The sequence below is a fragment of the Oncorhynchus nerka genome, linkage group LG19 (assembly GCF_034236695.1).
Source record: "Oncorhynchus nerka isolate Pitt River linkage group LG19, Oner_Uvic_2.0, whole genome shotgun sequence".
Lineage (NCBI taxonomy): Eukaryota > Metazoa > Chordata > Actinopteri > Salmoniformes > Salmonidae > Oncorhynchus > Oncorhynchus nerka.
In genome coordinates this window covers 28,247,579-28,265,799 of record NC_088414.1, presented here as the reverse complement: position 1 = coordinate 28,265,799, position 18,221 = coordinate 28,247,579, and the positions used below count along the sequence as shown (strand labels likewise).

General features: G+C 45.6%; 1 protein-coding gene across 3 annotated transcripts in view; it reads right to left on the bottom strand.

Moving 5' to 3' along the window:
* Positions 1-18,221, bottom strand: part of gabra3 (gamma-aminobutyric acid type A receptor subunit alpha3) — a 155,543-nt gene that overhangs the window by 124,290 nt on the left and 13,032 nt on the right. For all 3 annotated transcript variants that reach the window (XM_065004830.1, XM_029620674.2, XM_029620675.2), the window contains exon 2: positions 1,877-1,983. In XM_065004830.1, the coding sequence (XP_064860902.1) occupies positions 1,877-1,962 (86 nt within the window). In that variant the 5' untranslated portion in view covers positions 1,963-1,983. The remainder of the gene's footprint in view (positions 1-1,876; positions 1,984-18,221) is intronic.

The window sequence follows — 18,221 nt, the reverse complement described above, 5'->3', positions numbered from 1 at the left end:
TTTCACTCTATGCTGACACAGTACAAAATGAATCACTACTCCACTCCTCGTGAATATATATTGTGTGTGTGTGTGCCTATGGTGCCGAATTAGATTGCAACCTCGTTCCCCCTCAACCCCCTCCTCCATCTGATTCCCCGTGGGTGCGCTCTCAGTCCCTCTAGTGCAGGCCAGAGTGGAGAAAGAGAGATTTCAATCAATGCATTTCTGTGACAGATTACCCTGGTTGTAGTATTAGCAAAAAGGCAGTCATCATGAGTCTGTGTGCCTGTGACCACACAACTGTACACACAATTATACTATAAAACACATTCTAACATTCATTGTTTATGGGCGGCAGGTAGCCTAGCGGTTAAGAACGTTATGCCAATAATCAAAAGGGGACTGGTTCGAACCCCCAAGTTGACTAGGTGAAAAAAATCTAATGTGTCCTTGAGCAAGGCACTTAATTAGGAAATTGCTCTTGTAAGTTGCTCTGTGTAAAGAATATAACATTATCATGTGCTTTCATATAATATACTGTAAATGATATGCATAACAGGCATACTATCATGGATAACACAGAAATGGTGGAAAAGAGAAGACGATTGATCTTATAAAATGGCGTTGTAACGTCCTGAATTACCTGGTAATCCCATAATAACCTTTGATTGAAGTTATACAATTAATAATACAGTGTTTATAACAACATCTAGGCAAAGTTTTAGTTCCGAAGCTTGACAACTGTAAAGCTTTGTATGACTCATTTGACTCTCTTCAATGGATGGAGAGAAATCTCTCTGTAGCAAACTAATGGAATAGGTGGATAATGGGAGGTGACTAACAAATGAGTTGAGAGGGGTAGGTGTTAATTGATTGTGTAAGGGTCAGCGAGGGTAAGCAACAGTGTTCTAAAAAGGTTGGATAGGCTAGGGAGCCTTGGCCATGGTTTAAAATGGTCTTCAATGGATACACAAGGCTAGAGAATGCAGCACACTGCACTGGGGGAATGGACTGGGGTAGGAATAATGCAGTAATCTTAGGCCTTGTCTATGGCTATGTCTTGGCAAGAACTTCCTGGCTGTACACCTTCTTACAGTGCTGCGTGCTGCTAATAGGAAGTGAAAGCTAACTAGCCCCATGGAATTGCAATCTAGGCTAAGCAATCTCTCGCCTTTCCTCGGGTCTCCCCTCTGCTCTGTCGGCAGACCAGCCTTCTCTCGGGTCTCCCCTCTGCTCTGTCGGCAGACCAGCCTTCTCTCGGGTCTCCCCTCTGCTCTGTCGGCAGACCAGCCATCTCTCGGGTCTCCCCTCTGCTCTGTCGGCAGACCAGCCTTCTCTCGGGTCTCCCCTCTGCTCTGTCGGCAGACCAGCCTTCTCTCGGGTCTCCCCTCTGCTCTGTCGGCAGACCAGCCTTCTCTCGGGTCTCCCCTCTGCTCTGTCGGCAGACCAGCCTTCTCTCGGGTCTCCCCTCTGCTCTGTCGGCAGACCAGCCTTCTCTCGGGTCTCCCCTCTGCTCTGTCGGCAGGCCAGCCTTCTCTCGTGTCTCCCCTCTGCTCTGTCGGCAAGCCAGCCTTCCCTCGGGTCTCCCCTCTGCTCTGTCGGCAGGCCAGCCTCCCTTCCCTTCCTCCAGGTTTATTGAGCCTCGCTTTGCCACTAGAAATCCAATAGCTATTTACACTGGGCCACGTCTGCCTCCAAATAATATTCTGCGGATCATAAAGCCTGGCTACAGTACAAGGGCCATATTAATGAATGTATTAGCTGCAACACATCCCCAGAGCTTCAAAATGGGGGACAGAAGAGGACGGGAGGGAGGAGGAGGTGGAGAAGAGCGAGTGGCTGGAAATGGAAGAGAGCTAGGGGAGAGAAGGGAGTGAACTATGAGTCATCCTACCCGGTTTGTGGAAAGGGGTTGAGGAGCAGGAGGCAGATCCATATGCCCGACACGAATACTGCAAGTTTCTGGAGAGTGGCAGCCATATCAAACTATGGCCCAAAACCCTGCAGAAAAGAGAGAAGGACAGACAGATGTACATGTTAGTTAGGGCTAGGAATTGCCAAGGACTTCCAAGAGTGTGAAATGTTGTCATCAAGGCAAAGAGTGCCTACTTTGAAGAATCTCAAAAATAAAATATATTTTGATTTGTTTAACACTTTTTTGGTTACTACATGAGTCCATACGTGTTATTTCATAGTTTTGATGCCTTCACTATTATTCTACAATGTAGAATATAGTAAAATAAAGAAAGATCCTGGAATGTGTACAGTAGGTGTGTCCAAACCTTTAACTGGTACTGTATATATATAGTGCGTTCGGAAAGTATTCCGACCCCTTGACTTTTTCCAAATGTTGTTACATTACAGCCTTATTCTAAAATTGATTGAAAAAATAAATCCTCACCTATCTACACACAATACCCCATAATGACAAAGCAAAAACAGGTTTTTGGAAATGTTTGCAAATGTAAAAAAAGAAAAATAGCTTATTTACAGTATTCAGGCCCTTTGCTATGAGACTCGAAATAAAGCTCAGGTGCATCCTGCTTCTATCGATGATCCTTGAGATGTTTATACAACTTGATTGGAGTCCACCTGTGGTAATTCTATTGATTGGACATGATTTGGAAAAGGCACACACCTGTATATATAAGGTCCCACAGTTGACAGTGCATGTCAGAGCAAAAACCAAGCCATGAGGTCGAAGGAATTGCCCATAGAGCTCCAAGACAGGATTTAGTTGAGATCTGGGGAAGGGTACCAAAAACATTATTCAGCATTGAAGGTCCCCAAGAACACAGTGGCCTCCATCATTCTTAAATGGAAAAAGGAACCACCTCTTCCTAGAGCTGGCCACCCGGCCAAACTGAGCAAACAGGGGAGAATCCCCTCGAGTTATTTTTAACGTCCCAATTGGGAAATGTGTTGTGAAGTCAGGGCTCAACAATAAGAATCCGATGGTCACTCTGAAAGAGCTCCAAAGTTTCTCTGTGGAGATTGAAGAACCTTCCAGAAGGACAACCATCTGCAGCACTCCACCACTCAGGCCTTTATGGTAAAGTGGCCAGACGGAAGCCACTCCTCAGTAAAAGGCACATGACAGCCCACTTGGAGTTTTCCAAAAGGCACCTAAAGGACTTTCAGACCCTGAGAAACAAGATTCTCTGGTCTGATGAATCCAAGATTGAACTCTTTGGCCTGAATGCCAAGTCTGAAGGAAACCTGGCACCATCCCTACGGTGAAGCATGGAGGTGGCAGCACCATGCTGTGGGGATGTTTTTCTGCGGCAGGGACTGGGAGTCTAGTCAGGATTAAGGGAAAGATGAACGGAGCAAAGTCCAGAGAGATCCTTGATGAAAACCTGCTCCAGAGTGCTCAGGGCCTCAGACTGGGACAAAGGTTTACCTTCCAACAGGACAACGAACCTAAGCACAAAGCACAAGTCTCTGAATGTCCTTGAGTGTTTGAACATCTCTGGAGAAACCTGAAACTAGCTGTGCAGCGACGCTCCCCATCCAACCTGACAGAGCCTGAGAAGAGAAACTCCACAAATTCTGGTTGTGCCAAGCGTGTAGCGTCGTACCCAATAAGACTTGAGGAATTTTTTATTTCAAATGTTTTATTTGATAAATTTGCTAAAATAAAAAAAATAAAAAATGTGCTTTGTCATTATGGGTTATTGTGTGTAGATTGATGACGGGGACAAAACGAGTTAATACATTTTAGAATAAGGCTGTAAAGTAACAAAATGTGGAAAAAGTCAAAGGGTCTGAATACTTTCCGAATGCACTGTATGTATGTATGTATGTATGTATGTATGTATATAACAAATTGATACATGGGAGTCAAAGTGTCAATATAATATTGTCTAAAATAACATTGTGGCAAGTAGCCTAGCAGTTAGAGTATTGGGCCAGTAACTGAAAGGTTGTTAGTTCAAATCCCTGAGCCCACAAGGTGGAAGATCTGTCAATGTGCCCTTGAGCAAGGCACTTACCACCTTACTGCTCCAGGTTTGCCGTTGATAATGGCGGACCCTGGCCATAACCCCACTCTCCGAGGGTGTGTAAGGTAGTTGGGATATGCAAAAAAATTAAATTCCAATTCCCACATTGGTATACTACACACTTGTACATGTGTGAATTAGGACAAACACTGTATAAGCACCCACTCAATCATCATCATCAACTGTATCAATGTTTCCCCCCCATCACTAATGTTAAGATGAATTAGCATCTCAGATCAATATGTATGTCCAGTCCTAGAAAGCAGAATGAAAACAGTTAGTGAAACACATAATTCACTGGCAGGTGTCCTGAGGGAACTGGATCTAAATTGATTTCCTGTTGCTCTGGCCTCATGACAAGCTTTGTCAGTCAGACAGACAGACAGACAGACAGATAGACAGAGGGGCACATATTAATGGTTTGATGTTCTTCTATGGCCATGAAGACAGATACTGAGCCAAAATGCTAGGCTTTGAGTAGATATATACAGTATGAAACTACAGGTTATTAGTCATGGAAGCTTTGGGCCTTCCATACTGTATTGTATGTAGTAAATAAGTCATGTTAATGTCCCAACCCATGGTAAGTGACAAAGCTCTTCAAAATATTACAGGTGAATTAACCTGCCCAGGTGGGATTTAACCTTTGTAGTCACCTTCCTATACATGCTTGTTAATACTGTGGTACTGAGTCCTACTGAAAATGATGACAAACATAGCCTTTAATGTCAGCTCTGAGCAACTCAAGTTTTAGATGCAATGATGACAAAACTAATATGAATATTTTAGCACTAGGAGGAAAACCTGGACTCGCTAACAAAAGCAAATTATTTAAATTTCAGATTAAACAAGTCCAATTTGTTTCCTTGCTGCGCGAGCCAAAAGCAGTGAAGACGAGGGAATTTATTTGCTTTTCTGCCCAATATGCAGCAGCACAAAAGCCATGGAGCATAAATACTGAGTAATTCCTCTCACGCAGGCAGCGAAGCTCTGATTGGAGCTTCACCCAGGCAGCAGGCTGCAGCATTAGGGAGTCCCTGTGCTTTCCCCTTAAGAGGATACTTTGTAAAACTGCTGTTTCTTCAGAGACACCAACGATATAGGGGCTTTGTATGGATTAATAATGGAATCACCCACACATGAATACACTTCGAACAAACAAAGACTGTAGGGACGGAGGTACTGGCAACAAGACCGAAAAGCTAAACAAAGAAAAACTATTGCCCTTTAAGCCAAGCCTGGAGAATATATACGCCTTTTATTTGACGTGAAGAAAATTGTCACGAAACGCCACCATATAAATGTCACAACATAAATACTGCGTGGCTTTACACTGTAAAATGTAGACAGGTGGACTTCTGTTGAAAACAGTAGTGGTGCGTGGGTAAAATCACAGGGGAAGGAAGCCAAGCCAGTAAACAAAGCCATATTCCAACTTCCATTGTGATAATTGTGTTTGCTCTATAACCCATTCCTTCACACGCCACCTTGATACAGTACACAATAAGGCCGCGACAACAAAAATACAGTCACAAAGCGGAGGAACAACATTCAACGACACATTTGTTTCATCACAAAACTGGAACACAACATCTGTCCGGCGAAGTCCCCAAAGCAAATGTTGCACGTAAAATAAAAACAGTCATATGACATGCAGTATTGTCAAGCAAGTTACTGTTTCCGACAGTCTACTAAACAACTACTGATTTAGAACGATGGTGTTACCCCCAAGTCAACACAAAGACAACAGGAGCACTGCCTCGGCTATTCCAGCATGATTTCAACTTACGTGTAAACATCATCAAATCAACAAGGCTATATACAGTATATGCTTAGTTTAAAACACTGAAATCAAAATGAAAGACAAACACATTTTGTCCAATCAATGTTGCTAAATATCATGTAGCTGTCCATGGTACTGATTTCTGTCTGTGTGTGTGTGCGCGCGTGTGTGTGTGTGTGTGAGCTTGTGTGCGTGCGCAAGTTAAAAAATATAAAAATACACGTTGACTCACCCTACTTGTAAACTAGTTGAACGCCAATGCCATCCTCATCTCTTTCATGTTGGCAAAACAGTAAGCTTTTAGTTTATGTTTTCATAGGCTATCTAGTTCAAATGTTTGCTAGCCTAACTTCCTCGCATGGGCAACAATGAACCAGCTAAGTTAGCTAACTAGTTAGCGTGAGCCTACTAGGCTACATACAGTTGAAGTCGGAAGTTTACATACACTTAGGTACCTTCAAACTCAGTGCCTCTTTGCTTGATATCATGGGAAAATCAAAATAAAATCAGCCAAGACCTCAGAACAAAAATTGCAGAATGCCAAAAGTCTGGTTCATCCTTGGGAGCAATTTCCAAACGCCTGAAGGTACCACGTTCATCTTTACAAATAATAGTAATAATAACCGCTCAGGAAGGAGACACGTTCTGTCTCCTAGAGATGAACATACTTTGGTGTGAAAAGTGCAAATCAATCCCAGAACAACAGCAAAGGACCGTGTGAAGATGCTGGAGGAAACAGGTCCAAAAGTATCTATATCCACAGTAAAAACGAGTCTTATATCGACATAACCTGAAAGACCGCTCAGCAAGGAAGAAGCCACTGCTCATAAAACCGCTATAAAAAAGCCAGACTACGGTTTGCTACTGCACATGGGGACAAAGATCATACTTTTTGGAGAAATGTCCTCTGGTCTGATGAAACAAAAATAGAATTGTTAGGCCATAATGACCACGTTATGTTTGGAAGGAAAAGGGGGAGGCTTGCAAGCCGTAGAACACCATCCTAACTGTGAAGCACGAGGGTGGCAGCATCATGTTGTGGGGGTGCTTTGCTGCAGGAGGGATTGTTGCACTTCACAAAATAGATGGCATCATGAGGGGAAATTATGTGGATATATTGAAGCAGCATCTCAAGACATCAGTCAGGAAGTTAAAGCTTGGTTGCAAATGGGTCTTCCAAATGGACAATGACCCCAAGCATACTTCCAAGTTGCAACGTCAAGGTATTGGAGTGGCCATCACAAAGCCCTGACCTCAATCCTATAGAAAATTTGTGGGCAGAACTGAAAAAGTGTGTGCGAGCAAGGAGGGACAACAAACCTGACTCAGTTACACCAGCTCTGTCAGGAGGAATGGGCCAAAATTCACCCAACTTATTGTGGGAAGCTTGTGGAAGACTACCCGAAACGTTTGACCCAAGTTAAACAATTTAAAGGCAATGCTACCAAATACTAATTGAGTGTATGTAAACTTCTGAGCCACTAGGAATGTGATTAAATAAATAAAAGCTGAAATTAAATCATTATCTCTACTATTATTCTGACATTTCACATTCTTAAAATAAAGTGGTGATCCTAACTGATCTAAGACAGGGAATTTTAACTAAGATTAAATGTCAGGAATTGTGAAAAACTGAGTTTAAATGTATTTTACTAAGGTGTATGTAAACTTCTGACTTCAACTGTACATCTACTGTAGGCTACATATTGAACTTCAATCGTCTCAGGACTGTGGCACAATATATGAATCTATGGTAAGATCAGAATTGCCATCATAATCATTGGCCTGTACAGAGAATTAAGTCAAAACTACAAGTCCAAATCCACATCTCCATACATTGCTTAGGAAAGAACCGATTTAGCAAACTCGCTACTGCAGGACAGCAACACAACCAGACCAGAAGTCTGACAATGATGACGTTTTGCTTAGGATGTGATTTGATTGGTGTGAAGCCAAATCCAAACTGGCCTCCCTTGGTTGGCGTTTTGCTGTGCCGGGACAACCCACAGTTGAGCTCAGCTCAATGCTGATTGGCTAATTATTTGATAAAAATGTTATCAAGGGAGGCCAAACGCTTGCTGGCATCAATCAAATGCTACGGCAGCAACATGTTATACAGCATCAGATACATGGGCTACACATACTAAGACAGAGGAGCGCTGTATCCCTCGCTCTGATTTCTCCGGTGAGATTCAGCCACGTGTGAATTGATGGAAAATTGTCGGTCCATGTATAGACGCTACTGGTAAAGGCAAGATGTTATCCAGAGCAAAGGAACTGATGGGATATGAAGCAGCCAGATTCCAGCTCAAATCAATTGCGTCTCAACTGTGTCTCGTGTGTGTGTGTCTCGTGTGTGTTTGTGTGTGTGTGAGAGAGAAGGCGGGAGAGGGTAGAGGAGAGAAAATGGGAGGAGTGGGCGGGGAGAGGTGGCGACAGAGTTATTACTACTCTTTGAGATGGGAGGTGGAAGCCGCATTGTAAATACAAAATACTTCATCTACCCTATTGATCTATTCTAGTTGTTCGAGATTCTGGCACTAGTGCAAAGCCATTAGATTTCTTGACAGGATGACACACACTGTGTTACTCACACTGTAACAATAAGAAGTTACTTCTGAGAAGGTGGCTAAGTGTTTATCTAATACTTCATGGTCTGTGTCTACACTGCTCTGATTGTAAGATCAGTTGATGCCAGATTCCTTCATGACAAGCCAACAGAGAAGCCACATATGGTCACAATCCTTCTCTGAAAAAGATAAATAATTAAACACTGAGTGTTTTCTGACACCTCTATCATCTTCTAAAGGCGTGGAAAAATCTGCGTTGGTATGTGCAGTCCTTGTTATGCAGGTGAGTGAGGACCCAAAAGCGATTCAACAGAAACAGAGTCTTTTAATGTCCAAACAGGGAAAACATAAATCCTCAATCTTTACAGGAGATGTCCAAACAGGGAAAACATAAATCCTCTATCTTTACAGGAGAGTCCCCCTTCTAGTAGTAGAGGAGAATAGCAGGGCTAGCGGCAACAGACTGCTGGTCCCTCCGGGTAGGTGCGGGCCGTAGAGGACAGAGACACCTGCTCACACGCAGCATCTGATGAAGAGGCAGATTACGACAGGACGGGACAAGGGCAAAGCAAACAAGAATCCGACAAGGACAGAAGCAGAAACAGAGAGAGAAATAGAGACTTAATCAGAGGGCAAAAGAGGGGACAGGTGTGAGAGAGTAAACGAGGTCGTTAGGAGAATGAGGAACAGCTGGGAGCAGGAACGATAGAGAGAGAGAAAGTAACCTAATACGACCAGCAGGGGGAAACGAAGAGAAGAGAAAGCACAGGGACAAGACATAACATGACAGTACCCCCCCCACTCACCGAGCGCCTCCTGTCGCACTCGAGGAGGAAACCTGGCGGCAACGGAGGAAATCATCGATCAGCGAACGGTCCAGCACGTCCCGAGATGGAACCCAACTCCTTTCCTCAGGACCGTACCGGAAAACGATGAAGAGGGAATCATTGTGCTATTATTATTATTAAAATGAGACACGGGTAGAGAACTGTAAGAGTTAGAGCTATCAGGACCAAACAGGCCAGGAGAGTGACAACTTGGGACAGACTGAGACACAGCAAGGCTAGGAGCAGGACCAGGAGAGATGCGGTGGCTGGGGACAGACTGAGACACAGCAAGGCCAGGGGTAGGGGCAGGAGGAGAGTTACCGGACTTAGTCTGCGCGCAGTCCGAACAAGCAGCCACGAAACGACGCGTGTCACGCTCCTGAGTGGGCCACCAAAAACGCTGGCGAATAGAAGCAAGCGTACCCCGAATGCAGGGTGGCCGGCTAACTTGGCAGAGTGAGCCCACTGAAGAACGGCCAGACGAGTAGGAACGGGAACGAAAAGAAGGTTCCTAGGACAAGCGCGCGGAGACGGAGTGTGAGTGAGTGCTTGCTTTACCTGCCTCTCAATTCCCCAGACAGTCAACCCGACAACACGCCCCTCAGGGAGAATCCCCTCGGGGGTCGGTGGAGGCTACTGAAGAACTGAAGAGACGGGATAAAGCATCAGGCTTGGTGTTAGAGCCCGGACGATAAGAAATAACGAACTCGAAACGAGCGAAAAACAGCGCACAACGAGCCTGACGCGCATTAAGTCGTTTGGCAGAACGGATGTACTCAAGGTTCTTATGGTCAGTCCAAACGACAAAAGGAACGGTCGCCCCCTCCAACCACTGTCGCCATTCGCCTAGGGCTAAGCGGATGGCGAGCAGTTCGCGGTTTCCCACATCATAGTTACGTTCCGACGGCGACAGGCGATGAGAAAAATACGCGCAAGGGTGGACCTTATCGTCAGAATGGGAGCGCTGGGACAGAATGGCTCCCACGCCCACCTCTGACGCGTCAACCTCGACAATGAACTGTCTAGAGACGTCAGGTGTAACAAGGATAGGAGCGGATGTAAAACGCTTCTTGAGGAGATCAATACTACAATCATACGACCGGTGAGGAGGAAGGGAGGTGGCCCTGGACCGACTGAAGACCGTGCGCAGATCATGATACTCCTCCGGCACCCCTGTCAAATCACCAGGCTCCTCCTGAGAAGAGGGGGCAGAAGAAACAGGAGGGATAGCAGACATTAAACATTTCACATGACAAGAGACGTTCCAGGAGAGGATAGAATTACTAGACCAATTAATAGAAGGATTATGACACACTAGCCAGGGATGGCCCAAAACAACAGGTGTAAAAGGTGAACGAAAAATCAAAAAAGAAATGGTTTCGCTATGATTACCAGAGACAGTGAGGGTTAAAGGTAGCGTTTCACGCTGAATCCTGGGGAGAGGACTACCATCCAAGGCGAACATGGCCGTGGGCTCCCCTAACTGTCTGAGAGGAATGTCATGTTCCTGAGCCCAGGCTTCGTCCATAAAACAGCCCTCCGCCCCAGAGTCTATCAAGGCACTGCAGGAAGCTGCCGAACCGGTCCAGCGTAGATGGACCGACAAGGTAGTACAGGATCTTGAAGGAGAGACCTGAGTAGTAGCGCTCACCAGTAGCCCTCCGCTTACTGATGAGCTCTGGCTTTTACTGGACATGAAATGACAAAATGACCAGCGGAACCGCAATAGAGACAGAGGCGGTTGGTGATTCTCCGTTCCCTCTCCTTAGTCGAGATGCGAATACCCCCCAGCTGCATGGGCTCAGCACCTGAGCCAGTGGAGGAAGATGGTAGTGATGCGGAGAGGGGGGGAACGGATAACGCGAGCTCTCTTCCACGAGCTCGGTGACGAAGATCTACCCGTCGTTCTATGCGAATAGCGAGTTCAATCAAAGAATCCACGCTGGAAGGAACCTCCCGGGAGAGAATCTCATCCTTTACCTCCGCGTGGAGACCCTCCAGAAAACGAGCGAGCAACGACGGCTTGTTCCAGTCACTGGAGGCAGCAAGAGTGCGAAACTCTATAGAGTAATCCGTTATGGATCGATTACCTTGACATAGGGAAGACAGGGCCCTGGAAGCTTCTTTCCCAAAAACTGAACGATCAAAAACCCGTATCATCTCCTCCTTAAAGTTCTGATACTGGTTAGTACACTCAGCCCTTGCCTCCCAGATTGCCGTGCCCCACTCACGAGCCCGTCCAGTAAGGAGAGATATGACGTAGGCGATACGAGCTGTACCCCTGGAGTACGTGTTGGGCTGGAGAGAGAACACAATATCACACTGGGTGAGGAACGAGCGGCATTCAGTGGGCTCCCCAGAGTAACACGGTGGGTTATTAATTCTGGGCTCCAGAGACTCGGAAGCCCTGGAAGTAGCCGGTGGATCGAGGCGGAGATTGTGAATATGTTTCGAGAGGTCGGAGACTTGGGCGGCCAGGGTCTCAACGGCCTGTCGAGCAGCAGACAATTCCTGCTCGTGTCTGCCTAGCATCGCTCCCTGGATCTCGACGGCTGAGTAGAGAGGATCCGAAGTCGCTGGGTCCATTCTTGGTCGGATTCTTCTGTCATGCAGGTGAGTGAGGACCCAACAGCGATTCAACAGAAACAGAGTCTTTTAATGTCCAAACAGGGAAAACATAAATCCTCAATCTTTACAGGAGATGTCCAAACAGGGAAAACATAAATCCTCTATCTTTACAGGAGAGTCCCCCTTCTAGTAGTAGAGGAGAATAGCAGGGCTAGCGGCAACAGACTGCTGGTCCCTCCGGGTAGGCGCGGGCCGTAGAGGACAGAGACACCTGCTCACACGCAGCATCTGATGAAGAGGCAGATTACGACAGGACGGGACAAGGGCAAAGCAAACAAGAATCCGACAAGGACAGAAGCAGAAACAGAGAGAGAAATAGAGACTTAATCAGAGGGCAAAAGAGGGGACAGGTGTGAGAGAGTAAACGAGGTCGTTAGGAGAATGAGGAACAGCTGGGAGCAGGAACGGAACGATAGAGAGAGAGAAAGTAACCTAATACGACCAGCAGGGGGAAACGAAGAGAAGAGAAAGCACAGGGACAAGACATAACATGACAGTCCTGCCAAAGAGCGGCAAGGCTCAATTCTCTCAATCACGGGCGTTTGTGTTCATTAAAAAAAATAAAAAATAGACATCACCCTGCCGGCACCTGTCAAACCATCAGAGAGAAAGGTCAAAAACCTCAGCTCACTTTATCTCCATGGCCACATTTGTCAATAGTCAAATACCACAAAGTTTCTCATAGCGAACTCCGCTTTATTACAGGCGCTAGCTTCAGCACACGTCACTGTATTAGAAAGTATGCCGTTCCTCTTGGAAGTCTCGTAGATCCACCTTGCTTATGGAATGGATGAAATGGTGCCTCCGAGACAGTCCAGATGGCTGTTTGAGGACCTTGATCTTGTGTTTATATTTCATTGTGTTTGTGTTTTTTTGCTTGCTTATACAGTATATTATGCATTTTGATGATGTTTTGTAACTTTCTCCAGGCCGTTGCTGTAAAGGAGAATGTATTCTCAGTCAACTCACCTGGTAAAATACGGAACAAATAAATGAAGGTACCAGCGGGTCTGTCTGTCCATCAGCTCCACCGCTTTAAAAGGACAAGGAACATTAGGGAAGCTCGGAATTACACCTCTATTCTCACACCGTGGCTCTGCTCTGTGGGTCAGTGGTGGCCAGGTCACTGGTCGGCATCACACCCCTGTTCCCACACCGTGGCTCTGCTCTGTGGGTCAGTGGTGGCTAGGTCACTGGTCGGCATCACACCCCTGTTCTCACACCGTGGCTCTGCTCTGTGGGTCAGTGGTGGCCAGGTCACTGGTCGGCATCACACCCCTGTTCTCACACCGTGGCTCTGCTCTGTGGGTCAGTGGTGGCTAGGTCACTGGTCGGCATCACACCCCTGTTCTCACACCGTGGCTCTGCTCTGTGGGTCAGTGGTGGCCAGGTCACTGGTCGGCATCACACCCCTGTTCTCACACCGTGGCTCTGCTCTGTGGGTCAGCTGAGCTCATACAGCTAACCGCTTACAGAAGCTGTGTAGTGGTTCACAGCCTCTCGCCCTTTTATATGGATGACGGTGAGAACCCAATCATCCCATCCCCAAATCGCTTTCGCAGCCTTACAGATCGAGGATCAAACACAGATCTTCCTCAGGGGTATTTAGCAAATGTTCTCTGTTACAAGAGCTGGAGAACACAAATGTTCTGAGGATGGTTAAACAGATGTTAAAGATTTGAGCTCTTTCAAGTGCTCACTCGGGACGCATCTCTGCAGGTCTGTCCCATCCCCAAACTTGTCTGTATCCCTGATGAATGCATTCCTCTTGGGCTGAAACACTTTAGACGGGTGCATCCCCCATGTTCATTGCAGCTGAGCACCAAATGACTTTGTTTAATCATTCTCTCTTTCAGCGTTTTTATTAATGGGCCTATATTACAAGTTATTCTGGATTGTTAGACAGAGATTTTATGTTATCCATAAAAGACGCAGGATGCCAGCCCTCCAGAGCCAGAAATAACAATTCCCTGCCCTATAATGTCTGACAGAAAATTGTGTCTGTTAATGTCATGACATCTACTGCTTCCTATTTAAGCAAGACCTGCTTCGCATTGTGGTCATCATCTCACATATCTTATATCTAACAGTCTTAAATGTCATTGATACATTTATCTGTAGTCTAAGACAAGGTTGCTGGGTGCCTCAGTGACCAAAGGCTGAGTGAACAATCGACTGCAGCCTTTCCAATGGGTGTGTCTCACAAAGACATTTCCTTCATACTGTTGTTGTTACACAACATGACCAAAAGTATGTGGTCACCTGCTCATCAATCATCACATTCCAAAATCATGGACATTAATATGGAGTTGCTTCCCCGTTTGCTGCTATAACAGCCTCCAATCTTCGGGGAAGGCTCTCCGCTAGATGTTGGAACATTTCTGCGGGAACTTGCTTCCATTCAGTCACAAGAGCATGAGTGAGATCGGGCACTGATGTCAGGCGATTAGGTCTGGCTCGCAGTCGGCGTTCCAATTGATCCCAAAGGTGTTCGATAGGGTTGAGGTCATGGCTCTGCACAGTCCAGTCAGGTACTTCCACACCGATGTCGACAAACCATTTCTGTATGCTTTGTGCACGGGGGCATTGTCATGCTGAAACAAGACATTGCCTTCCCCAAACTGTTGCCACAAAGTTGGAAGAAGCACAGAATCATCTAGAATGTCATTGTATGCTGTAGCGTTAAGATTTCCCTTCACTGGAACTAAGGGGCATAGCCCGAACAATGAAAAAAAGCCCCAGACCATTATTCCTCCTCCACCAAACTTTACAGTTGGTAGCGTTCTCTTGGCATCTGCTAAACCCAAATTTGTTCGTCAGACTGCCAGATGGTAGCGTGATTCATCACTCCAGAGAATGCATTTCCACTGCTCTGGAGTCCAATGGCGGTGAGCTTTACACCACTCCAGCTGACGCTTGGCATTGCGCATGGTGATCTTAGGCTTCTGTGCAGCTGATCAGCCATGGAAACCCATTTCATGAAGCTCCCAACGAACAGTTATTGTGCTGACGTTGCTTACAGAGGCAGTTTGGAACTCGGTAGTGAGTGTTACACTGAGGACATATTTTTGCGCGCTACGCGCTTCAGCGGTCCCATTCTGTGAGCTTGTTTGGCCTACCACTTCGTGGCTGAGCCGTTGTTGCTCCTAGACTTTTCCACTTCACAATAACAGCACTTACAATTGACCGGGGCAGCTCTAGCAGGCCAAAGATTTCACAAACTGACTTGTTGAAAGGTGGCATCCTATGATGGTGCCACATTGAAAGTCACTGAGCTATTCAGTAAGGCCATTCTACTGCCAATGTTTGTCTATGGAGATTACATGGCTGTGTGCTCAATTTTATACACCTGTCAGCAACGGGTATGGTTGAAATGGCCAAATCCACTAATTTGAAGGGGTGTCCACATACTTTTGTAAATATAGTGTACCTCATGCCTAAAAGGCAAAAGGCTGCACCACAAACAAATGATTAATATCCTGAAAACAAACTCTCGCAAATGAGGAGGACAGAGGTCCACATTAAGGGCTATAAACAGACAGTGTCACTGTCACTGGACTGCAAGCAGGCAAGAAGTTAAACTATCATCCTCTCCCTTGTCTGAGCTGGTGCCCCCACAGATTTCAGGGCCTCTTTTGACCGTACCATGTGGACTGGAATTCTCTTCTATACCATGTTTCATTCTAGCCCTGTACTGTTAACCTCGTATGACCATTTGGATCTTGCCAGCTCACATTCTGTTTTGCTCCATAGATGTAAGCTCCCGAAATCAGGATGGTTGTACGAGGCCACTTTCCTATATCTGTGGCATTTTATCATTTACTTTCTATGAATATATGGGAATTTTAAAATGCCTTCAAAAAGTATTCAAAATATATTTAATCCCTTTTAAATTCAGGATGGAACACAACAAATGTGGAAAAAGTCAAGGGGTGTGAATACTTTCTGAAGGCATTGTAGATATTCTCTCTCCTCGTTATTCATAAAGTTGACAATTCAGTACCCACAAAGCCACCAGCGGTTTGTGTTACCACTTTGAAGATGGCCAGAGACACCACACCTCCACGGGGGCAGCAGCTTCAGTCTGGGCTGTCTACTCCTGTTCACACACAGGCTGGGGGGCTGAAATGGCACTAACCATCTGACAGCTTTGACTTTGCAACCCCTAAATCTAACAGTCCAGGACATTCAGAAGAGGAGCACACTAGTGGGAGGTACAGGGGACTCTGACAGGCCATGTAAATCAAAAGGGAACCACATTTAGTCACTTCTAACTGCAAGGTGAGTCAACTTCATTAAAGATTTGTATTAATGTGATACTGTGATATTAGTGCTGCGGTCGCAGGACTCCAGGAGCAGACAGCAGAGATGGAACTGACTTTAATAGCTGACTAGGCAAGGTCAACATAGCCTTTCAACAGCTTGGCTCCTCTAAAAGCCTGTACAAGTTGATGGGCTGAATCATGACAGGGGCAGAGAGAGGTGTTTGCCAATGAAGAACATATCACCTCCAAGAGCAAGAATGACTCCTCATGAAATAGGCAATGGTCAGTGTATGAGGCTAAACAGAAACAATTTGGCTTTCATATGAATGTGATAAGCATATGGGATGCTACAGTGGGAACGGTGGAGGAATGGTCTAAGTCTGCTCCTTGGGCTGTATAATCCACTTCAAAGCTCTGTTCACGCTCCCTCTGGCGAGAGCAGACAGGGAAACACTGACTCATGCGTGATCAGGAGGAGTCGTGGCCAAGAAACATCTTGTGTTTGACTAAGCATCATATGGATGGCTAACAAACAACATCGACTCAATAGATATTTTCAGAAATCCATTGACAGTTCATTTATATGCAACTGTCAACTAAAGAAAGGGTAAGTCCTATAATGTCCTCCCAACTACATACATGTGTTCAAATAAAGCACGGTCGGGCAATTTCTTCTAAGATATTGCTGTATCTGCAATATTTGACACCCATTTATCAAAATCTGCAAACTGTACAAAACAGAAATGAACAGCTCTGCGGATACAGTAATTCCCATAGAACTAATACATGGAATGTGAACACGATCCAGTTAAGCATTTGCTCATATTATGTTTCAAAAAGGGCACAAGTGGGGAAGATGCTACAAATGTATTTATATTTCACAATCCATTATCTGATAGCTGTATGACAATACAAACTGGAATTACATAGCAGACAAGCAACCTTCGTATATATATTTTTTAATTTATCCATTATTTTACCAGGTAAGTTGACTGAGAACACATTCTCATTTACAGCAACAACCTGGGGAATAGTTACAGGGGAAAGGAGGGGGATGAATGAGCCAATTGCAAACTGGGGATTATTAGGTGACCATGACGGTTTGAGGGTCAGATTGGGAATTTAGCTAGGACACCCCTACTCTTACGATAAGTGCCATGGGATCTTTAATCACCTCAGAGAGTCTGGACACCCGTTTAACGTCCCATCCAAAAGACGGATGTCCCCAATCCTTGCCCTGGGGCATTGGGATATTTTTTAGACCAGAGGAAAGAGTGTTTCTTACTGGCCCTCCAACACCACTTCCAGCAGCATTTATCCACCCATCTAGGGACCAGGACCAACCTGCTGGCATATACAGTGGGGAGAACAAGTATTTGATACACTGTCGATTTTGCAGGTTTTCCTACTTACAAAGCATGTAGAGGTCTGTCATTTTTTATCATAGGTACACTTCAACTGTGAGAGACTGAATCTAAAACAAAAATCCAGAAAATCACACTGTATGATTTTTAAGTAATTAATTAGCATTTTATTGCATGACATAAGTATTTGATCACCTACCAACCAGTAAGAATTCCGGCTCTCACAGACCTGCTAGTTTTTCTTTAAGAAGCCCCCCTGTTCTCCACTCATTACCTGTATTAACTGCACCTGTTTGAACTCGTTACCTGTATAAAAGACACCCGTCAACACACTCAATCAAACAGACTCCAACCTCTCCACAATGGGCAAGACCAGAGAGCTGTGTAAGGACATCAGGGATCAAATTGTAGACCTGCACAAGGCTGAGATGGGCTACAGGACAATAGGCAAGCAGCTTGGTGAGAAGGAAACAACTGTTGGCGCAATTATTCGAAAATGGAAGAAGTTAAAGATGACGGTCAATCGCCCTCGGTCTGGGGCTCCATGCAAGATCTCACCTTGTGGGGCATCAATGATCATGAGGAAGGTGAGGGATCAGCCCAGAACTACACGGCAGGACCTGGTCAATGACCTGAAGAGAGCTGGGACCACAGTCTCAAAGAAAACCATTAGTAACACACTACGCCGTCATGGATTAAAATCCTGCAGCGCACGCAAGGTCCCCCCGCTCAAGCCAGCGCATGTCCAGGCCCGTCTGAAGTTTGCCAATGTCCATCTGGATGATCCAGAGGAGGAAT